At 42.2% G+C, this 24,415-nt stretch overlaps 2 protein-coding genes across 2 annotated transcripts; one reads left to right on the forward strand and one right to left on the reverse strand.

The window, feature by feature from the left end:
- Positions 1–1,734: 1,734 nt before the first annotated feature.
- Positions 1,735–15,487, reverse strand: usp12b (ubiquitin specific peptidase 12b). The gene is made up of 10 exons (XM_069172148.1): positions 15,345–15,487; positions 11,270–11,350; positions 10,832–10,915; positions 9,206–9,335; positions 8,415–8,689; positions 7,902–7,978; positions 7,513–7,596; positions 5,990–6,187; positions 5,308–5,386; positions 1,735–2,276 (listed from the first exon to the last, which is right to left on the reverse strand). Exons 1-10 carry the CDS (start codon positions 15,390–15,392, stop codon positions 2,175–2,177), a joined length of 1,158 nt encoding a protein of 385 aa, XP_069028249.1. The 5' UTR covers positions 15,393–15,487; the 3' UTR covers positions 1,735–2,174.
- Positions 15,488–16,654: 1,167 nt separating this feature from the next.
- On the forward strand, positions 16,655–23,950 carry rasl11a (RAS-like, family 11, member A). The gene is made up of 9 exons (XM_069172255.1): positions 16,655–16,810; positions 17,652–17,843; positions 20,062–20,118; positions 20,219–20,301; positions 21,099–21,139; positions 21,226–21,355; positions 21,541–21,616; positions 22,026–22,102; positions 23,010–23,950. Exons 2-9 carry the CDS (start codon positions 17,687–17,689, stop codon positions 23,154–23,156), a joined length of 768 nt encoding a protein of 255 aa, XP_069028356.1. The 5' UTR covers positions 16,655–16,810; positions 17,652–17,686; the 3' UTR covers positions 23,157–23,950.
- The last annotated feature ends 465 nt before the right edge of the window (positions 23,951–24,415 follow it).

The following is a 24,415-nucleotide window of genomic DNA, read 5'->3' on the forward strand; positions in this document are numbered from 1 at the left end:
TGCCAGAAAAATGTGATTTTTTTTTTTTTTAATATGTGCTCTTCATCATAGAAGAGGAAGCAGGAGACTTTCTTTTCGTTAAGATCAAATGAGAACTTGTTTCTGCTGCTCTGCATCGTGGGAGAAAGAGGGAGCGCTTGTTTTTGATGCAGCTGATGTCCTGAATGAACGATCGGCAGAATCTTTGTCCGTTAAATACGAGATAGATATGAATCAATGTCGGGTTAGGGTTAATCAATTTATTATTCATCCAATTAACTGCAAATTGATTGATATTCGACAAATTATTGGATCATTTCAGGGATGTAACGAGGTGCAGGTGAAGGATGAATAAGGATCCCTCAACCAACAGTCCTGTCCAGTATTTAATAACTCCACTAACAGGATGAGATAAATCATCAACTCAGAAGCTGAATCCTTGAATCTGGTGGTAAATTAGATTTTAGGAGACACTGAGGAGAGGAAGCCATTTCAAAGACAGATGTGGTCGAGCTTTAGCATCAATTTATGATTGTGGAGTGAAACACACGTTATGGAAAACCTCCGACTGCCTGCCAGAGCTGCAGCTGCAGGAGAAAAACTTAAGCCAGAGTCCAGAGTCACCAGAGTGAGGCTGAAATGAAACGATGAGGCGTACTGAAGCGGGGTGTGTGTGTGTGTGTGTGTGTGTGTGTGTGTGTGTGTGTGTGTGTGAGACCACAAAACACACCGAGCGAACATTTGACCTGGACGTAGTGTGACAGTTTGGATGTCAGAAGGAAAATAAAAGTCTTCCTCTGTGTGTCCCTTTAAAAATGTGCATATTGTGGCATTTACAAAAAAAAAAGTCAGATGTGTTATAACAACACAAAGCTAAAAAAAATAAATAAATAAAAATAAAATAAAACAGTTCGTTTATGCTGTTGAATGTTTTTCCCAATGTGGCACCAAACATTGCTCGTAATGGCACAACTAACACACCAGTAACTTTAAATCTAAATGTCAAACCTCCGCTAGCCTTCAAATGTTTTTACCATTTTTCACCTTAAGAAAAAAACAAAACATACTTTGAGTTTTAACTGATTTTATGTTCCTGCTCGTCCAAAAGTTTCTGATTCTTGTAAAACTCGCTTATAAAAAATCTCTTATTATGTGAGGTTTTTCTTTTTTTTTTTATCACAAATGAACTGCAGATAAAACACTGAAGGTTAAATTATAGATACTGTAAATTACACTTTTGGTCAGTTGGTTTCACTTCCTTTTTAAACTTTTCAAAATAAAGTGTATTAGTTGAATTAAGTAAAAACAACAAGTCCCACTCATGAGTTTCCTGACTCTGTAGCGCCGCCCTGGTGGCTGGTTTTCCTTTTACGCTGTGCCTTTAACACTTTACGTTAATAGCATCACTTCCTGATACGAACACTGCAAACTAGAAACTGCGTCTCCGCGCTGCGCGACACGTCCAAGCCGTTCCATCGCTACACGTTCGTATCCGTGGCTTTTTCTTGTGACTGGTGGAATTCCTCACAGCGAGGAGTTTCTTTTATTTATTTTTTCTCCATTATACCTGTATGTTAGTGTGAAACCGTGGAAAAGATAATTTAGCACGTCATGTGGTGCGCGCACACACACACACAAAAAAAAATGTAAAAGCTAAAGAAGACTGTGATGACACCAGTGGTGACCGTGACGACGAGGTCTGCCATCCTCAGGCGTCTCATCCCAAAAAAAAAAAAAAAAAAAAAAAAAAAAAAAAAAAAAAAAAAAAAAAAAGAGCCGATTGGTTACTCTGCGTCGTCTCGACAGTCCCAAACTTCTTTTACCTCCGAAACGCACCTCTGTGCACACGGCGATGTCAGCCTCTTGGATTGGCGGTCCTCCCAGCTGATGCCACAGTGCAAAGCGAGCGTGTCGGACTTTTTTTTTTTTTTACTAATTTTGTTAAATTTTGTTTGTACGTTAAGGTGCTTGTTGCAGTGTGGACTCAGAGGATTTCGACGGTGGGAATCCAGGAGGCTGCCATGCGACCTGCGCACGTCTCAACCGATCCGAGTTGGCGATCCAGTGCAAAGCTCCGCCTACTGGGAATAAAGCCTGGATACTTATGTGAGCGTACTGGGCGGAGCCGGTGGCCGCCGTAAGCCCCTCCCCCTCTGTTTAAGTGACAGTCTGTTGGGGATTTACCGCAGGCTGGTTCAGTCTCTGGACTGGTAGAACAGGATGTATCCCGACTCGGAGTTCTTGGAAATGTCCGACGTCAGACCGTAGAACTCCTCGATCGCCTGCGCGTCGATTTTCTGCGAGAGAGGAAGACGGAGAGGTAAATATCATGAGAGTTCATCTTTGCTCGAGGCTGCAGTTTTCTGCCTGAAAGGCGACACAGTGGGCCTGAAAACAAACTGAAAAACTCCAACGGAAACTAACCACAAAAAGACCCAAAAAGAAATCAAAATAACAATATACAATATAGATGAAGAAGAAGGTTAAGCTGGAATAAAAACAGGGAGGCTGGCAGGGCGAGTAAATCCCCACTAACCATAAAAAAATGATAAGTTAGAGTTTCTGCTCTGCACACTCAGCAGAATCTTTTGGACCAGATGTTTGGCCTCCTTCCTGCTGTAGTGGAAAAACACGGCGGCGGTGGGATCAGTTTTGAACACCAGTCCCTGACGGCCGAGGCCGAGCTGCATTCACACAGCGGGGCGACGTCTCCCACCGCCGCCCACATTCAAAGTAAAATAAACTATTTTAATTGGGAAAATGTTCCTAAAAGCCGGACAGGGAAAATCCTCCGAACTCAGATCAGAGAGGAGGACTGGTGTCGTTTCATTGCGTAACGCATCGGGCCGCTGGATCAGCAGAGAGTGAAAATAACAATTTGTCAATGACAATTTTCACAACATAGTTCGGACTAAATGTTCACTTTACAGCGTTTTCTCCAAGTTTGTGGAAGACTTGCGCAAAAGAAAAGGTCACGTCTTACAATCAGAGATATAAAATGTCATATATTTTGTTTTCCCCATTATTACCGTATATGTGTAATACTTTTCAAAAATGTAGAAAAGCTGGACCAGATGATAAATGAACAGCGTCAACATAAAATCGGAGAAGTCATTTTCTTTTTTTGATGCTCTGCACAATGATTTCACATCCATTCAGCTTCAGTGCTGCGCCTCCGTCTTCTAATGATTTAGAGGGTTCTACGCCAGTCGGATTCTGCTGACTCATTTTCTCTCAGATGGAAGTTGAAGGAAGCCAATAAGAGAAAATGTGAAATATTTGAAACATCATTCAGGGCCTTGTATGGAAGTCAAAGCTCTTAAAAAAAGACTTTGTCCAGTTGGTTTATTTAAAACTGTTTCTAATTGTGTTGTTGTTTTTAGTCAGCACGCAAAAATATGCAATTAGTCTACTTCAACCTGCAGTGTGCTGTATGCAAGGCAAAGTTTAAAATAATAAATGAATAATGAATATCTGTTTGGACTCAAATGAGGCATTTTGTTATTGTAATTAGTGCAGAAACATGTGGACTTTAACTGGAGAGTATCAACGACTACTTTTATATATTTTCCTCAGTCGATGATTCGTTTTCTGTGTCGTCGTCTGCAGACAGCGGACTTTCAAAAAGTTCCACGTACGGAAGAGATGTGAAACTAAAGGACTCATTTCAATGAATCCAGACTGAACTTCAAGCAAATCCGCTCGGCTTCATCCGCCAGCTGATAGTTTGATGGTCTCTGACACGAAGACAGAAAAACGACGGGCTAAACGTCGCCTGCCAGCGACAGTCGAGTCAAATCTGGACTTTTAATACGTCTCCGAGACGGAGACGCTGGCAGACGTCCTCCTGTGGATCGATAAATCATCCCTGCTGCGTGTTTGCGGGGACGGCAGCGTGCCGAGAGCGCAGCCGGGAAAGCGTTCAGCCGGAGACGAGCGCCGTCACGCATGCTGGATGGACGTCGGGCTGCAGCTTCCTATGTGGGACGCCCGTCTCCACATCAGAGGACAGCAGATGGCTTTTAGAACAGGAGCAGCGACTTCATGATAACCCAGAGAAATAAATGGAAGCGTTAGCTGATTTATAAAAGTTAAAAATGACTGAAAGTCGGCCAGAAGCTTCGTGTCAGCATCACCTGCCTGGAGAGAGTAAATATTAAGACACGACTGAGGTTTGAATTCTCCACATCCAAAGAGCCTCGTTCGGTTTCCAACAGTAGAACTGAGACGTTTAAAGTTTCAGATAAACATTATTTTAATTTTAAAAAGATATGAAGCAGGTGGTTTCTCGTTTCCGTTTTCTCTTCATCTCTTTGTATCCTGATTCCTGAACTTCTCGTTACGCTGCAGAGTTTGAGGTTTCTGAGGTTTCCAGACACAACATTCAGCAGCGCCAGGATCCACCGTGGAAGTCTGGAGTCACGGCCGTGTTTAAATTCCTGTCTGGTTGAGGTGAGATGGGAAACGAGGCCGAGCGGAGGGTTCGAGGGCTGAAGGGGATTTCAAACCTGCAGTCTGATTTCAGAGATTTTTACGAGTTGCACTTCCTTAGTTGGTTTGTTTTGGAATTCTTTTACGTTCAGAATTCAGTTTTATATTTTGCTCCCTTATTCCTTTCATTTTCACATCATTTTTAATCACTGTTTAAAAGCCTGAATTGTATTGCTCGTAATTGTGTTGAAACTTTTTAAGAACAAAAATAATACAATTTAAGAAAAACAGGTCTGGTTGGTATTTTTTCTATTAATTTTCCAGCTGTTTTAAACGAACCACGAATCAAACTGATGTTTAAACTAATCAGCAGCGTGAGTTGTGACACTGAAGGGTGACGCCATGAAAGTTTAGAGTCTTTTCTATACTAGCATGAAATGACGTGCAGCGAAATAAAAAGCCATTTATCTTTGTATAGTGGAAGAAAAAAACTAAAACATGTTTATAATTGTACCTAACAGGATACTGAAGTTTTGGTTTTACTGACAGTATTTGTAAATTAAAAGCCTTCTGACTCAGCGTTTTCCCGACTTTGATAAAGCTCAGACGCAGAAAACAAATGTTTTTCCACGGCAGCGAAGCCGAAGTGTAAAAATCTGAGTTTTAGTACGTTCACCAGAAGCTTTGTTTTTACGATTACTATCTTTAAAATAAACATTCTCATGGTAATAGAACAAACGTGAGATAAAAATGTGTGGTTTTCAGTGTGATGACTTCCCGCCACACCCACAGAAACACCAGTGATTCACTGCGAAACCAAACCGATGACTCGTTGAAGTAGAAAACAGTCCGAGTCTGCTCGAACCGAACGTGGAGATGGAGAAGACGCTCTCTCACCTCTACGATGTCGTCATCGAACAGCAGCCAGAAGCCGTGGCTCTTGACGATGGTGATGTAGTGTCCGCGGTTCGGACCGCTGCGGAGACAGAAGAGGAAGATCACGTTATTTCAATAAGACCCGACATGTGCTTTTGGAGCGCGTGTTCGGGGAGATGCTGCCGTCGACAGGCTGCAGCCTGTTAGCTCTGCTGTTTATATATGAAGTCCAACTTCCTGAGGAAAGAATTCAGCTGCAGGTGGAGCCGACGAGTGACTCAGAAGTACATCTGCTCCTTTACGTCAGATGATCAGAGGACGCTCCGGATCCCTGAATCACCTGAACTCATCGCGGCATTTCAGTGTGCTGGAAAATAACTCAAACAACCTTCAATGAAAAAAACATCGGCGAGCCATGTGTGCAGGATACGTGATTTATTTACTCTTTTTTTCACTTTTTTTCTGCCGAAAGTTTTTATCCGATAAGTAGTTAACGGATGATTTAAAAATCAATCCGTATAACTTCATTATTTTAAACACATTCCTTCAAATTCTTTCCTATGAAACCCCCCAAAAAAGGGATCTGGATGGAGGGCCAAAAATAAATGTTTATATCATATAAATCAATGTGTAATATATGTAATATATTTTACATCAAATTTATATTCTAAATCCAAAAATTCCTGCTCTGATAGAAACCCACCTGCCACAGTGCACGACGACGGCCACCAGGTCGTACATGCGGTCGGGGTTGGTGGCGTCCCCGGACGTGTTGAAGAGGCGGAGCTCCAGAGGGAAGACGACGCGATAGGACAGTTTGGTGTAGCGGTGTAGCTGGTCCATGTATTTAAAGCGCTTCAGGTGGAGGGCGAGGATCATCGGCAGCTTCTTCACCCTCATCCTGAGAGAGACACCAACAGAGAGGAGTTTTAACGCTACGACGATGTTATAATTGGGGCGTTGATTCTTTTAGTTTCCTCTCAGAGCGATAAAATAAAAAGACAGAACATGACTGAAACTGAACTGTAGGTTTGGTCTGGAGGCAAAATGTTTAAAATGTATAAAGACAAAATAGACCCTGTAGTTAAATTGAACATTTGTGACAACTTTTTGGAAATTCCCTGCAGCCATTCTTAAAATTCCCGAGTGTAGGCCAATGTGATCCTATCAGTTCATCAGATCACCGTTAGTACCAAATGAATGTTTTTGCCAAGTTGAAAGAAATTCCTGAGATATCGCATTTACAAGAACAGGACATTACAACTAGAAGCATAAAAATGTACCTAATAAAATGTAGACGTAAAAACAGAAACACAAAAAGACGGACAGTAAGAGAGACCTTCCTCGACAAAAACCCAGAGGACGAAAAGCTCCCCAAGTGGACTCCAGTATTGTTCCAGACGAACCTCCTGCCAGGGAAAGAAGCGCGTGTTCCTCCTAGTTTGGCCGAACCGTGTCTCCTCGGTGTAAAGGCGAGCAGCTGTCGCTGGCGTCGTTGTTGTCATGGTGATCCTTTCAGGCTGCTGGACATTACTTAGAAACGGCGGCGGGTGTGAATGACGTGAGGAGACTCAGAGGACGGACGCTTTCTACACATCCGCCGAGCGCTGATCGTGAAAACGCAGCAGAGCTGTTCATGTAAAACTGAAGTCCGGCCGCTCTGAGCCGCCACGCAGGAGTTAATAATCTTCTCAGAATCTGACAGGAACTGGTTGCCACGGTAACGTCAGATGTGGTTCGGTGGGTTTGATTCTGATGGAAAAAACTGCGAGCGCGTCTGTCTGCTCAGATGAACTTTGAGGCGGCGGAGCGACGCTTTCAGATGCGTGACAACTACAGACCTGATAACCACATCGACGCTGCAGATCACAGATCAGCACAGATAAAGGAGTCCACAAATATCTGCTGACGTTACTAAACGGTTAAAGCGACACCGTCCGTGAGATCTTTTGTGTAAATGAGGATGGAGGAGAAATAATTCAACTTGTAGCTACTCTAACTGCATCATTTCTATCCTATTAAGGATATTTAAGATAATTTACAGTTACATGAGATAAAGAAACTGCAACCTATTTCCCTCCAACCAAATCTGAACAATTAAGAAGAAAAACTTGATTCCATTTTATGTATATAGCACCAAATAATAACGTATCATCTGAGGGCAAAATAAAAAAAAAGTGGATCACATTTGAAATCTGCAGGCTCTAAGAAGACAACGTCACTGACCTTTTCTGGGCTTCCTGTTTGCTGCGACACTGCTCACAGTAATACTTGTATTCACTACATAACGTCTCCGTGTTGCTGAAGCCCCTGTTGAGCAGAAACACGCACAATCAGCATCATGTGAAGGAGTCCGTCGGGCAAATTCAGGTTTCTTCTTCAAAAGGCTTTTCTCATCAGGTGAAAACTCAGAGAGAATAGAGTTTAAAATGATATTCTATAATAAATAGGACTCTCTATTTTTAAGACTGAGACGAGGCATAATTTCAAAACTTTCAAATATTTCCCTTTTTGATAAAGCTCAGTTAGAGTTGGCTGAAATTGCGTATTCGCATGTAAAATGTTTCACGGTTAACAGAATTGAAGTGAATTTCTTGATCCATAACTCCGTGTACCTGAGGCAGTGCGTGATCGACGTGTTCTGCTCGACATCCACCGACAGATCCAGGAAGTCCTCGTCTTTACTGCTCACCTGCAGCACAAACAACGCAGCACAAGGTCACACAGATCATCCTGTTGAGAGGGCAAAAACATATTCTGCAACGCTGCTTTATGAACAGACGATGGAGGACAAAAAGAGGAGAATTATGATTAAAATAACTCTCCTGTTACTGAACGATCCTGTGGGTTTCATAGCGTCTACTTTATAGTGAAGGTTATTAATGAGGAAGTCAGACACTGTTGTTTAGATTTTGTAGGTCAAGGTCACTGAGTTTGGACCAATATACAGATGTGACAACCGCTGAGCGCTAATTCTAGTCCGTTGTAGATCGACATGCTCTCCATCTTTACCCACTGACGTTTGATGTTTTCTACGATAAATCGTATCATTCGAATATTTACATGTTTCCAGCATTTAGTCGGGTGTCAAACAGGACGTGACATCACAGCAGAAACAGCTCACTTACAGCTTCACAGTTGAGGCAGCGCGTCTCGTTGGTGAGCGTTCCCTGGAAGATCTCGTGGACCCAAGTCTGCTGCGTCTCCTTTCCTCCTTCCCCTTCTCCTCCTCCTCCTCCTCCTTCACTCCCTCCCCCTCCCCCTCCTCCGCCTCCGTTCTGGACCAGCTTTCCGTTCTGCTGCCGCTCCTGGCTCTTCTCCTCCTGGAGCAGGTCTGCGATGGTGTTGAGGAGGTAGTTGAGGAACTCGTGGGCGTCCTGCTGCATGTAGTTGTCAAACAGCTCTGAGAGGGAAAAAAAAAAAAAACACACAAAGATAATGAGGACGACAGAAAACACAAGGACATGTAGCGGTAGGATGATTCAGAGAAGTGGAAAGCAGAATACAGACGGGAACAGATGTGGAAAAAAAAGAAGCGTTGAGGAAAGAGGGAACAGAAACTAAACATCAGCGTGTCTTGGCAGTGAGAAACACGACCAATTAAGAGCATCTCTTCCTTTTTTCCTCTCATCTGCTTTCCGCAGCATGATTTTGGCTGACAATTTTACATCCTCAGCTGTGAGATTAACCCCTGCCTCCCTTTTTCCTCCATCGCATCCCTTTCTGCCTCTCCAGCCTCAGCTGTGTCTGATAGGAAGTTGGTCTAAACGAGCAATTAACGAAAGAGCATCTCAGATTTCTAAACATCTGGCGATGGATGGATGTTTTTTTGTTTTTTTTCCAGAGAAATTACAGGAAGTTGCGTGCGTTCTGACAGCAGCAGCAGCAGCAGCAGCAGCACATCGTTCTGGACAAATACCATTTTCTTTCCTCAGCCGGGAGATGAACTTCTTGGGAGGGATGACGCCGACTTTCTTCTTCTGCGTGGCGATGCTGTTGAACAGGTCGGCCAGACAGGTGAGGAGGGACTCCTTACGACGAGGCTGCACCTGCAGAGAGGAAGAGCGAGGAAGACGAGCCACTAAGACTTAACAAGGCCTTCATATGATATACAATAACAGAGTGAAGGGAAGGCTGAACTGTGACCTCACGTTCCCGTCGTCTGTCCGTCCGGTTCTTGTGAACCCAAATATCTCCAGAACGCCTTCATGGAATTTGTTCACATTTGGAAAAAAAACATTTACTTCGTACCAACAGTGACCTGGTAAGATTTTGGCGATCAAAGGTCAAAGTCACTGCGAGTTCAATATCTGTATGGGTTTGGACAGATATACATGTAAACAGCAACTTAGCGGAGGCGTACAAACACTGAGTGCGTCTGAGGAAACTTTAACAACAGATTGATGGATCATTTTTTACTGTATTGGCCTGAAGGAAAGAGGAGGATGTTTACCAACAATAATCTTTGGAAAATGAATTTTCGATCATAAGAAACATTCCTGAAGTCAAAAGTAAAATACTTAAATTAAAGGCCAACATACTGTACATCCCACTTTTGGTAAATAATTAGCACTTACTGTATATAGCGAGTGCTTTACAATTTTTGCATTGAATAAGGAGCAACTTGGGGTGAAGTGTCTTGCCCTAGGACACTTCAGCTTCAACTGCAAATTCACGATTTGAGTTTTCAAATGAGATTTTAACATGTTTTTAAATTCCTTTATGTCAACCACTCAGTACGTGTCATTTTATTGCTCTAAAGCACTTTGAGCTGCATTTCTTGTACAAAAGTTGCTGTACATTGTTGGAATTCACCAATTGATTCCACCGAGTTGTTTTGATCAGAGACACCAATAGGCAGATTCAATCAGCAAGTTGATTTATTCAGCAACTTCAGCATACATGATATCACGGAGAGCCCAACATCAACCAGAGGTCTCTCTGTTGGAGTCTGATCTGAGCACTTGATATTACATACTTTATACACAGTAGGGCGGGACTTTAGTCTCGGATGTTCCACAAGAGGAGTACCAACTCATTATAGAGAGTTGGTACCATGACCTCCTGAATCTGAGTTCAGCTCGCGTGTGAGTTATCACGTACCGAAACTTACTTCGTGTTTTCATGACCTTGGGCACACAGCTGTGTGCAGTATATCTTAATGCTGAGTCGACAGGGTTGCATATAGTATCATAATAGCATTTGATTAAAGACTGGATTAAACATATATATATATATATATATATATATATAAAAATGGGCATAGCATAAGCATAATCCACCACAATTTAAGCATAATTTACCACAACATATAAAGTATATTATTCAAGACACTCATTCTGTAACACAAGCACCACTCCCCGCCCAATTAATCAAAACATCCAGCCGCTGTACCCTAATCCTTCACAATAAAATCCAGATTAAATATCATTTTGCCGTCAGCTCGTTCTGGTGCTTTTGTGTGTCTGAGTGCATTCTTTAAGCGTGAGCAGCCTGCAGACGTGTGCACGGGAACACAGCTGCTGCAGTTTCTCTCATCGCTCACCTTGTACGCCAGCACCTTCTCCCTGAACGGTCGACAGAAGTACAGAGCCTGCAGCACCGAGTTACAGTAGCAGGTGTTGCCAAACTAGAAACAGAAAGAAAGACAGAGTAGAAAAACAATTTGCGGTTTTTGTGCTCGTTTTGGTTTCAGTTCACATCAAACAATTAGATTAAAAAAGATTTAGACTTTATTAATCCCACGGGGGAAATTCAGTCGTCACAGCAGCATAGAAACAGTTAGAAAAAAAAAAAGGTGAACACAATAAGAAAAAATTACAAATACACACAAACTATATACACACAAAAAAAATCTGATTCTTTGATGATTCAGAGAGAATTAAGATCTGTGGTTGTTCACAGCTGTTTACTGGAACTTTAGTCGTATTTGGAGCTGCGTACGACGTTTCCCCAGAACCTCCGTGTAACGACGGACACTTACGTTGACCAATCCGAAGTAGTGTTCATTCACGGGAAACTGTTCCGGTCCAATCTCCTTTTCCAAGGCAGAGGCATTGGCGCCCTAAACGGAAGAAAACAAGAAAAAATGCACGTTTTACTGGAACGTTTGCACATCATTCAGAAAGAGACACACACACACACCCCCCCACCCCCACCCCCCCCCATCCCCCCCCCACACACACACACACACACACACACCCACGTGGATTTGTCAAACACCAGTGAACTCATGGAACAGAAAAGCTCCTTTGTCCTTGGTTTCCTGCTCATTGTTTTGTTTTTCCTCTCTGTCAACCATCTGTTTGCTGCAGCTGTGTTTCCTGCGTCGTCTCCTCTGTTTCTACACAGATTTTCTCTCCGCCGTGTTGCGTCTTTATCAACCGCTCATATTTATATTGTATTTTATTTTACACAATTTGAAAACATTTGATCTCCTCTAAATGTTTCCCAAAAATGATTTAAGATGACGTTTATTATTGTTTGGTGTTCCCTGAATCGACTGACCCTGTTGATGCACTTCGTCTTTAAACTGCTCCGAGTTCACGTTTCTATCGTCACGCGTCAAAGATTTTTGCACTTTTAATCGATAAAACGTACAAACTTTTCATTCTGTTACATAATAAGACATTAAATAATGAGAACGTCTTAATAAAACAAAACATCGAGCAGAAATGATGTGAAAAACAAGATTACAAACGAGGATGATGATGATGATATAAATACGATGCAGCCCACGTAAAGTCAACAAGCAGAGAAACGCCTGGCTGAGTTATTTATCTAACAAACACAGAGCACAGAGCTGTAAACAAAACCAGAGCACAAAGAGGATTCTGATGTCAGGGAGGCAAATATCTGTGTGCGCGCGTGTGTGTGCGTGTGTGTGTGTGTGTGGGTTGGTGGGTGGGTGGATGGGGTTGGGGTGTGGGGGGGGGGTCTGATCAACAGGCTCTGAAAACACACATTATTAATGCGTTTCTGACGTCTCGGCGGCGGTTTGAAGTGACGACTGTTTCCTGATCTGATGGAAATAAAAGTGAAGTGAACTCTGACTCCTGTTCAGGGCAGCGAGCTCTTTAAAGACGACAGTGGAGAGTAGATTCCACACAGCGGGGCTAAGTGACTTTGATTAGACACTGTGATCACTTTTATTAATCATGACAAGCAGTCTGCAGGATGTTTTTCTGTCTTGCAGCTGCATGTTGACTCTCAAACTAAGTACAAACATCAAATGAATGCAATTCGACTGGAAGAATGTCAACTAGGATCTTCAATAAAATGTTTTTCATGCATCGGGCATTCGGGAATACAAAAAAAAAAACAACAGTGGAAAATCAGCGATCTGAAGGTCCGCAGCAGCGACTCAGTTGGAGGTCGAGATTTTAGTGTCAACTGAAGTTTGCAGAGTAAAAGATGAAGTTTCAGTCTCAACTTTAAACCAAACCTGGACAGCACATACTTAAAGTACATCAACTGAACATCTCCACAGCTCAACAGTTTGTGGTGAGATTGTTTTGTTTTTTTAAGCTTCCCACTCTACGATTGTTTTTTGTTTTTACAGAATCTGGATCGAGTCATTTTTGTCAACATTGTTAAACGAGGCATGTTGAATAAAGGCTCTTTGATGACATATCATTTTTATTAAGCCAAGATTTGGATATATTTATGATAATTTGATGATAATTTCTATTTCCACAGTTTCTGGCAGATAAATGGTGTCGTTTTGGCGTGTTTGTTTGTTTTGTACTGGTATAATGAGAAGTTAAGGGACTGCTCTGCATGAACATTTCTCTTCCAGTTTGTTCATCACGCTCACATTACTGCTGACTGTTTTCTGCAAAAACAAAACAAAACAAAACAAAATCCCAGAAAAACGTTGGCACATTATTGCTAAATGAAAAATTAGAAACGTTTGATTTCAGCATTGACCAGCTCTGCTTGTGACTTTCACAGTTTCGCCAGCCAAATTGATTTTGTGAAAAAAAAAAAAAAAAACAGGTTCTGGGCAGCGACTGGTGCGATGCCAGAGAGCCAAACACGCCGAGCTGACGTGCCAGCGGCGGCTAATATTTAGCCCCGCTTGTTGTTTATCTAGTAGGTGCTGGTAAACGATGCCGGCCTTTCACACTTAAGTGGGTAACACACACCAGGCTGTGTGTGGTCCACAAAACACTGTGAATGTACCAGCCACAATCACAAAGGAAGAGCTCACTGCTTTCAATACACACACACACACACACACACACACAACAGCAGCAGCAGCCAACAAATAGGAAAGACGGCAGCAGCTTTGTACGAGGCATCGGCCGAGCCGTCCGTCAGCTCTGAGAGGTGCAGCGGGCAGAAATGGGATAAGTTACAGTCGGAAGTTAATCTTCCGGCTTTAAGCTGCCTGAGTGACTTCGCTGCAACACACACGAAGACGGAGCCGTCGCATTCACAGCAAAATGAAGCAGTCACAGAGTCTGACCTTTTCGACCCCTGATCTATCCGGGACAACCTGCCACACAGGTCGCTGTCTGTCAGCCGAGCAGAGTCCATGCTGGCAAACATTTACTCCGGTGACCTCTGAACTCCCTGAAATCTCTGTAAAAGGACCTTCTTCTATAAAAAAAAAATAATAATAAATTCCACTTCAGAGGCTGAATCCTATCATCTAACCACTGAAAGAAATCAAGTCCCCCCCCCCCCCAAAAAAAAAACTGCAATCGAGTTGCAAAAACTGACTCAAAGATTGTGAAAAATTAGGCCGGTGTCCCGATCCACCTTTCAGCAACCTTTCCAAACTAGTCGATCACATCACAACCTGGTCGAGGACCGATCATTCAGTCGGTCTCTTCACCTGCCTCAGCGAGTCGTCCACAAATGATTCATCAATCCGGTTTACTTATTTTTAAGAAGTCTAAGGTGAAAGGTACAATATTAAATCAGCTTGACGTATGTTGTACGAACGTAACTCTTTTGCGATATCGGGCAAAGACGAGATAATTGTGCACCTGCAGTGACGAAGTTTTACCTTTTCACTTCTGTAATTATACATTTATGGTTATGAGCAGCTAATTTAAAGTGTTTATCGTGAGCGTTATCTCCTGCTGTTTCCTCACACACAGGTGGTTTTCTACACATAAATATGACTGCACACTTTTCTTCATCACTGTTGTTGATTATCGCTGCATAGATTTTAATCTGGGCTCATTTCACATTGAAAACAGCACTTTTCTGCACTAATTACACTTCTGTAAATATTATAAATGCATCCAATTTATGTGGACAGCGGAGGGCACAAATATTTATTCAACTTCCTACATTGAATTCCGTAAAAGCATCATTGCTTATTTTATATTTTAACTCTATTCGTGTTTAATTTTTTGGGATTAAAAAAAAAAATGCAGAGTCACAGCTGTAAGAGGTTTCCTGTTGATTCACGTGTTTAATACTCTGCAGCAGGAGAGGAGGTTAAAACGGTGTGTTGGTGGGTTCAGTGAAGGGACAGCTGGATGTGACCGTCCGGAGGATCCCGGGACGGGACGGGACGGGACGGGTTTACCCATCGGTCACAGGCTCAAAGGAACCGAGGTCAGCTGCCGGAGTGTTTAAATGGGCTTTGGTAGTTTCTACGTAATGAAACAGCTGTGATAAAAAAAAGATTTATTTATTTTTTAAAAGGAGCCCAGACTTGATATTTTCAACCAACTTCACCTAAAACAGCCAAACAAGCTGCCGTTGGGCTAGCGGGCTGAGCTCGCTGGTTTCCGCCCGTTGGTCGAACCCTTCTCACGTAAACAAACCACCAGCGGGCTGATCAACTGTCCAAACACGCCCCGGTTCGGGGCTGAAACAGCTTTTTTTTTTATAAACCCAAACCACGGTATCGGTGCAGCCGGAGAGCTGCTCGCACCGGGCCGAGCTGGACAACTTTCTTCCCCCCGTGTGTTGTGATCATGTTGCCCCTCGAGAGGTTAGCAGGCTGGCTATCAGCGCAGCTAGCTTAGCTCACGAGCCCGGAGGGGACCGGACCGAGAGCCCGCAGAGAAAAGCTCGATGTCCCGGCTGCTTACCATCGTACAAATCGAGGCGATCTTTCGGACTGTCATCAGTATTTCCATCCGTAAGCAGCCATGTTGGTCCGAACCCCGATGTTGAAATAATCAGAGCCGATTGCGGCTGCAGAGTTCCGGCAGAGCCTTCTGCCCCTGTAGTGTCCGGCGTCACGGAGTGACGACGAGCACTTCCGGTCTGGCTTTTCAAATTAAAACGATGCGCTCGCTTCTCCCTTCTCCGCGCTTAGGTTAGGTAGTTACTTTATTCATCCCCGAGGGGAAATGTTTTCGCTACAGCAGCATACAGGAAGCAATAAGATAATAGTAGAATAATAAAAAGCAATAAAATAGCAGTAAAAAATATTAAATATAAAATGCACAGTATAAACAGTATATACAGTACAGTATATATCTATATATATTATATACAAACAACCAAGAAACACAGACAACAGTGTTATTGTTATGTGATGGATTTTGCCAGAGGTGAGTTATTGTACAGTCTTATTGCGGTCGGCAGGAATGATCTCCTGTATCAGGAATGATCTCCTGTATCTGGAATGATCTTCTGTATCTGGAATGATCTCCTGTATCAGGAATGATCTCCTGTATCTGGAATGATCTCCTGTATCTGGAATGATCTCCTGTATCAGGAATGATCTCCTGCATCAGGAATGACTCCTGTATCAGGAATGATCTCCTGTATCTGGAATGATCTCCTGTATCAGGAATGATCTCCTGTATCAGGAATGATCTCCTGTATCTGTCCTTGTGACAGCGGAGCTGGAGGAGTCTTTTGGAGAACGTCCTCCTCTGTCCCTGCAGCAGGTGGAGAGGATGGTCAGGATTATCCAATATGGATAATAGTTTGTTCAGCGTCCTCCTCTCCACCACCTTTTCCAGACTGTCCAGTTTGTAGCCGATGATGGAGCCGGCCTTCTTCATCAGTTTGTTAAGTCTGTTGGTGTCACCGGCTCCAATGCTGCCCCCCCCCCCCCCAAAAAAAATATTAAAACAATAATGTTTCCAAACTTTCCAGATTTTCAAATTCTCTGATATTATTGTGAATATGAATGAAATTACACATGAAAACTGTGAAGTTTCTATTAGGCTTTAATGTATAGTGTAGTTATATTGTTGCATTTCAGTAACAGAAAAGAAGTCAACAACAAAGCAATTTATGAATATTAATTGTTGTTTTTATATTGAAGTTGTTAATTGTTGTGACTCGTCTTATTTTGAAGGTGAAATCATGTGGTTTCCGGTATTGTTGTCCGTTTCTCTGTCTAACTTTATGGCTTCCTGCCGTCCAGCCTGGAAGCTGTGAGGGAGTGTCGCCGACGCACAACTCGGATGCACTGAAGTAAGTTTGATTCTTCACCCGGAGTGAGATTTGGCGGGCGGTGCTTCATGGCGCGGAGACTACAGAACCTCCTCTTCTGTGTTTATCGCAGTGGGGGAAAAAACAACAACAACTGATCCGTGTGAGTATTTTATTTATGTGAGCCTACATTTTACTGCACATAACTTGAAGTAATCAGCATCACTAAATATTTGGCGTTGACTCAATGCATGTCCCGTTGTTAGTTTACATTGTATATATATATATTTTTTTTTTTTTTAAAGGTTCAATTATATAATTTTTTTTTAAATTTCAATTAAACAAACAAATATTTTTTAGCTATCGGAGTGAGAAATATTTACAAAACATACAAAGGTCTTTAAAGCACAAGAATAATGTTTTTCAAAGCTGTTTTTGCACATTTAACCTCCTCTTGGTTTAATGTGACCGAGTTGTTTTAAGATTATTTATCTTAATTTCGTTGTTTATGGACCCGAGAAGCGTAATGATGTCTGAGACCAGGCTGGAAAGTGGAGCCCGGTTCAGACTACAGGTCTCATGGGGATATTAGGGGACGGTTCAAAGTCTTCATCCCTCCTCCTCTTCCTCCGCCTCTCTCTGCTCTCTGTCCGCGGTCAGAGGCGTCAGATCGCTGCAGAGCGCAACACTTTTTGTTTTTATTCATCATTTAGGCGTTAAAATAGCCGTGAAAGAATATATATTAGATTATTTAAGATCCACAGGTTTTTCACTCAGTGGAACCAAAGTTTGGACTGGAACTTGGATGCTGGGAAGATAATTGAGAACTCAGGACCATTTTTTTTTCTTTTTCCTCAGTGATTTTGCAATAAATAGATTAAACAGGATACCTCTGGAGGTCATTCAAGCTCCCCGCGGCGTCCCTCCAGGAACATTATGGGCGCGTCGGTGTGACTTTCTGCTCGGGGCGCACGGGGGTTTTTGGTTGTGGTTTTCCCACACAGGAGCGGAGCTGGTCCGAGGGCAGAAGGGAAGCTAAATGCGGCTGACTGGCGACCCTGCACCGGGAACCATGAACAGCGGCGGGTCTGGTAGCTTCCTGCTGGTCCCCATACCGGAGTATCCCCTGCTGGACTGTGTGCCCAACAAGACGGTGAAGATTGTGGTGCTGGGGGCGAGCAACGTCGGCAAAACCGGTACTACACACTGAAAACCATGAAACCATGAAGTTTTTTTTCCCCAGGAGATGAAGCTGACTTGTTGCTGATGTATGGATTTAAAATAGGAGAATGGTGGCCGGGAATTCCTCCATCTAAACGTGATAATGACCACCGATTAAACGCAGTCTGTTATGGTTAAGAATATCTTTATGGTTTATTTTCATAGAGTGCTTGAAATTAAACAGTAGAAAATGTTTAAAATGCATAACCAATCCTGGACAGCAGGGTGCGACAATTCGCCCTTTTTTTTATAGTCATTTAAAAAAATATATATATTTTCATCTATTTTTTTAAAGTGTTTAATCAATATAACCAGAAGTGGAGGAAGCAGTTTAGCAATTGACTGAAGTAACAGTTGAAACACAACAATGTCAACATATTTAATCACAAGTAAAATCCTTGCATTGATGCTTTTACTTCAACAAAATGTATTCAAAGTTTTGAAAGTTAAAGTTCATGAAATGCAAAACGTCCCCTTTCAGGGTGTTATGATATTATGTGTTATATTTGTAGGTTATTATGAATGATGCATGCATTTGTGATGTTAAAGGAGATGTTTTTTTCAGTCAGAGAAATGCAGTGGAGTAATAAGTGCAACAGTTGAGATTTTCAAGTAACCTACAGTATAAATCCCTCTAATATTAAGATTAGCTATAATTAAAATAGTAAGTCACTTTCTACCACATTTAAACTAATACAAATAAAAGAAGGAAGACTGATTAACAGGCAAAAATGTATATGAATTACAATATATGCAAAGAAAGTTCAGCTTTCAGAGGGTCTCAGCTTATTTTTTGTTACATTTTAGAATGAATTGAATCATGTTTCGCGTTTTCCGACTACATGAGAGGTCCAGGGGTCAGAAAGCATGAGAGAGGCCGATCTGCAGTTTAGAGTAAACACATAAGAGATGAGAGCAGCAGAGGAAGCCTGACTACAAGCAGCTGATTCATTTGTCTGACTGTAGGAACGTGAAGGTTTTACAATTTGTAATAAACCTCGGGAGGAATTTTTAAAGTCTGTGTGGAACATTTGAGGACCGAAACAGTCCGACTGCATTCTGTCTGTGGTCACTAAATCAGAAGTAACTTGTGTTTAAAGCAGAGGTCTGGACTGTGTGACCTGATGGACCCCGATGATGTCACCGTGATGTCATCAGGGTGGTCTCGACTTGTGATCGGGCACTATAGCGGACAGCCTGCATGGCGTTGGAACTAAAAGAGCTTTTTACCTGACAGGGAAAGTTTAATGAAAGATGCATTGTGGGAAATGTAAGAAGTCAAGGAGTTTGAGAGCCCGGCTCTTATTACAGGGACCAAAAGTGAGAATATCTTCACTGTTGCTGCTCTGATTTTGATTGGAAGTTTTATAATCAGTAGTATTTATTATAAACTATTATCCATAACAAAAAAAACTAAATTTCAAGCTTAAAAACAAGAAAATTTGCATATTTCATATTCATCTATTGTGTAAAAGTGGATATTCACACGCCCTCAGGATGAGTCTCAGTGTTGTTTTTTGATACCCAAACATAACGAAACCCTTTAACTACACCCCTTTAACTTCAGCTTCTTCATCTTCTTTTCAGTCTCATATTTATCTCATTAGATCCTAAAATTCACAGCCTTCTGCATTCTGCAGTATTTTTAATTGACGCCTTCCTCTCAAAAAAAAAAAAAAAAAAAATCCAAAAATATGTTGCTATTCTGAAGTTTTGAGTTATTTATTGAGGCATTAAGATCATCTTTAATTTGCATATATCTTTCAGTGAGTCCCACAACCTTATAAAATTGAGGCCTTTTCGCTCAAAAGGTGCAAAGTCTGCAAATCCGTGTCCACAATCCAAACACCAAGAGGTGGATTACGCAATTATTTACCAATACGACATGATGCAACTTTAGATTCTGAGAATTGGTGAATAATTTTCTGTGCTCACAATTTGGCTCGAGTTTGTTCAGCTCATCTCACCGATAATGGAGTCCTGAAAATCCAAAACATGTGTCGGGGAAAAGGAAAATTCCAGCAGTGTGTTGTGAGAGGGAGAGTGTTATGTAGGTCAGTAGGTTGCAGCAGATCAGCTGGTTTCTCTGATGCTGTAGGAGTCACTTAAAAACAAGATATTCTGGAATCCGTAAACATGTTATTCCTTCACTTTGTTTGCATTCCTGATTCAGACTTTTTTGTCTCCTTTCAGCTTTGATCGTCCGGTTTCTGACAAAGAGGTTTATTGGCGATTATGAAGCGAACACAGGTGAGTTTCCGTCCGAGTTCCCTTCTGCAAAATTCCAGCGTTGCAGCGAAAGAGCCCTATTGATCCGTTCATCCGTCCGCCTGAATTTCTCTGTCGGCAGGAGCGCTCTACTCCAGAAAGGTCACGCTGGATGGGGAGGAAGTGTCGCTTCAGATCCAGGATACACCCTGCGTTGCTCTGCAGGTGGAGTTTTCTCTTGCATCATAAATAGAAAAGCTTGCATAGAGACAGTTAGCGGGACAGCTAGCTCGGAGGGTGTGACGCACTCTTTTACAAGGCTGGCTATTGAAAATGACTTTCCCATAGAAATAGGTCTTTTCGGGCTTAAATTAATAAAGTATTAAAGTATTTTGAATTGGTGAGTTGGTTAAATATCTCTTCCTTTGCATCAGTGTCGAATTCACCATCTAAAAGTCCAACTTCCTCTAAAGCCCCCAAATTTGGAAAATCAAAAAAGGCTCTAATCTCAAAGCGATTTCAGGAATGTATTTGAAGTAAGAGGAAGTGACCCTTCGGACAATCTCTTCGCCGATGATGAGTTTAATGAGCGCAACGTGCCACGCGGCCCGTCCTGCTCGACAACCTGCAGTCTGTTTACAAAACCGGGCCTCCGAGCCGCTCGTTTCCTTCACTGTCGGGAGATAACGGGCGGGCGAGGAGGTCCGGGCCGACTCTCGGAGATTAAGACGGGAGTAATTGGTGTGGCGAGAGAGCCGGGAGGTCGAGAAGGTTCCCGTGTTAAAAAACGCAGGGCTTCATCTTCAAATGTTTGAACTTGACAACTGGGTAGTCCAGAGGGTCGAGAGTCTGAAGTTGGAAACAGCTGGTGTTTGGCCATAAATACACGTGTCTTGTAAATGAGCCTTTTCTCAGTAAAATCTCCTCCTCCTTGCTCACTTTAAACTGCTTCAAACGTGTCATTAAAACGACTGAGGAGATTTTCCCATTGCTTATTATGGTACGTGTCTGTGTTTCTGCAGGACGATGCTGAAGGCCTGTACTGCCAGGAGCAGATCAACAGGTCAGACTCAAATCACAGGGAATTTTTTGATTTTTAAACTCGATGACATCACCTAAACTTTTTCCTCGTCGTGACTAAACTTCCAGGTCGATCTACTGGGCGGACGGTTACGTGCTGGTCTTCTCCATCACCGACCACAACAGCTACAGAACCATTCAGCCGCTGTACCAGCACGTCAGACGCATACACCCCTCCGGGAACATACCGGTCATACTGGTCGGTGTTTGAAGTCCAGACTTCCTGATGTAAAATAATGTGTCATCGTGTTGTCTCCTTTTAAACGGCGTGCTTATTCTTTCATTTAGCAGTACAAAAGTCTTTTAGCCCAACACGGAGCAGCCAATACGGACTAACCATAATCCTACAGTCTAATCCGTTTTGTAATCTGTAATCTGCTGCAGGTTGGAAACAAGAGCGACCTGCTCCGAGCCCGACAAGTGCCCGCAGACGAAGGCGAGACGCTGGCGGCTTCACTAGGTGGGACGTCCTCTGGATGCTCATCCAATCACGTTTCAAATTCTGAACCAAACACAAAAAACAGGAAGACGTGATCATAATGTTTGAGAGTTTAACTCTGACAGACGAAGATGTTGATGTTGATTGTAGAGTATGACAGATGGTTCACCGGGTCGAGTCATGGAGTTATAAATATTATACGTTGATCTGCGAGACTACTCGTTAGTCACCGAGCAATCACAGCTCACGATCCTGCACGATGTCATCAGGAAGGAGTTAGCGAGATGAACGTGAACTCGAGAAATTAAGATAAAATACAGGGCAGAATTTTACTGATTTGTTTCCTTATAATTTTACCGTGTTGTCTAATGAACAAGGAACGCTGAGTGTCATCAGGATGATGAGATCTGAACGCTGCCTCTGTTCACAGGAGGTGTTTACTTCGAGGCCTCGGCCAGAGAGAACCACGAGGGCGTCCACGCCGCCTTCCTGCATCTCTGTCAGGAGGTGAGAACATTTTGGTTGTGTTTTAGTTTGTTAGTCCTGAAATGTTGGATTGATGAGGACTGACGAACGACGACGGGTATCATTCCTCATCTATGTATCCGGACGTTGTGCACCAAACCTTTACGGGTTTTCACGTTCGGTGGGGAGCTCATACTGAACAGACCATTTCCCACTGATGCCCGGAGAATACAGAAATACCACATGTTTGTCTCTGGTCGGAAAAGGGCACTGCAGCAGCCCACAATAGACTATTCGCTCTGTATATTTATTTTTCTGGTGGAATAATAAGAGTTCTTGCCCAGAAGCTCGATGCATTTTTGGTTGTGTTTCAACTTCCTGTTTTCATTTTCCTGTGCTGAAGAGAAAAGATTCCCAAAACTTTGAATTAATTTATCCAGGAAAATTAAGGTATTTGAATATATTTTTTACATCAACAATGGATTACAGACTTTGTGTAGTGTGAGAGGGGTCACTTGTTGAACCAGAAATATTGCGACTCAAATCCAAAACAGTCAAATAATGAACTGGAATTCCATATAAAAGTATGTAAATCCAAAGGCAGCAGCAGATTCAGGTAATAATCCTCTATAGGTGTATTACTACGAGCATCCTCTTTCACATTGTTATTAAAATAAAAATATAATTCATCTCTTTTTTCAAAAAAAATTCTGAAACGGGACCTTCTTCTCCTCCAGCAGATACTTTTGATTAGTTTTAACATAAGAAACATGTTATGACAATTGAGTATAAACAGACATAAACACAAACAAATATGTAGATTTGATTGACAATGTCAACATGTTTGTAATTTTTCTTATGAAAATCTCCTGACTTGACGTTGTGGCTCGAGCAGAGCTGACCTGTTCGTGTGTGTGCTCTTATTTTGGCGGGTCGCTCCGTCCTCCAGGTGATCCGAGCGCTGGGAGGAGGGAATGGGGAGAAAAGGAGGGGAGGCCTCCACCTGGCCAGACCCAAGTCTCCCAACATGCAGGAGCTGAAGAGGAGGTTCAGGCAGGTCCTGTCCTCCAAAGTCAAATCAGCCACGACCATCTGACGACAGGAGGGGAAGAAAAAACACGAGGACACGCAGTCGGTAACGAGGCGGAACGAAGGGCTCCTGTGGAAAAATGACAAGAGGAGGTATCGAAGAGTTGTGACTTCTAAGTTTGAGGTCCGAGGCCTTTAACGGCATGAAGAAGAGCACGGCTGAACTCGTCTGAAGGGATTTCAAAGTGTTTCAAAGAGCACGAGAAGTCCTCATCACATGCACAGATAAAGACGGAGAAGTGAGAGGAGGTTTCTCTTCTGGACTCTTCAAGTACAACAAGGTCGCCGCTCCAAGACTGACAAACAAACAGCTCGCGCTGTGTTAGAAAACTCCACATGTTTATCAGCAAAAGTTTACGGCACTTTGGGGGCAGTTCATGTCTTTCCTTTTTTTGAGGTTGAAAATCCCTGAATGCATCATGACTGAAGGAAATTTAAAACCTTAAAACAATAAAGACTTACATTTATGTAACTTTATTTCATCTCACCAGTTATGGTTTCATTATGTTTTGGTTTTAATGGAGATTTTTGTCTTTTGTTGAGGGAATTAAATGAAACTCAAAAGATGTCTTTTATATTTTTTCTTGAAAATTCAGGTCGATCCACATGAGAATTTGCAGGCATGAAGTTTTCAACCAAAAACAGGAAATTACCTCAAAACGAAAGCGTTCGAGGCTTCACACAGACAAATGCTGACCTTTGACTGCAGGACGGAAACCTTGCCATAACAAAACAAACCAAGGACAAGCTTCTGATAATTATAAAGAACCCCGTGGCTGCCAATAAAAAAATACAAGCAAAGTCAGTGTCTTAATATTTTTTTGTTCAGGCTTAAAATGACCTAAAAACTAAAAATGTAAAACAAGTTTTCAGTGTTTTCCAGAGCATCTAAAACTCTAAAGATCATGAACTTAAATGTAAAATGTCCTTTTCATGTTTAAATTGGCAGATTTAAACTTGAACATGAAACCTAACTTTTACCGGGATTCAGTCATTCCATTATGAACATTTAGTTTTGCTATAAATTTCCTTTTCAAACATGAAAATCTAAATTGGATTAAAAACATTTGAATTTGATCATTCAACTGAATTAAATTTGATGTATTTCAAGCCAGTTATTTCCAGAGAATTCAGTTGTTTCTTCATGTTTAATTGCTGAGTCAATAAACAGAAGCGTCGATCAGATTTGTTTTAAACCGCCGACATTCATCTTTAAAATCTCTCAAATCTAGAAGGACGACAGGCTGGCAAAACTGTGTCCAGTAA

Source organism: Embiotoca jacksoni, unplaced genomic scaffold, assembly GCF_022577435.1.
Source record: "Embiotoca jacksoni isolate LCO1_2020_lvr unplaced genomic scaffold, fEmbJac1.0.p SCAF_51, whole genome shotgun sequence".
In the NCBI taxonomy this organism is placed as follows: domain Eukaryota; kingdom Metazoa; phylum Chordata; class Actinopteri; family Embiotocidae; genus Embiotoca; species Embiotoca jacksoni.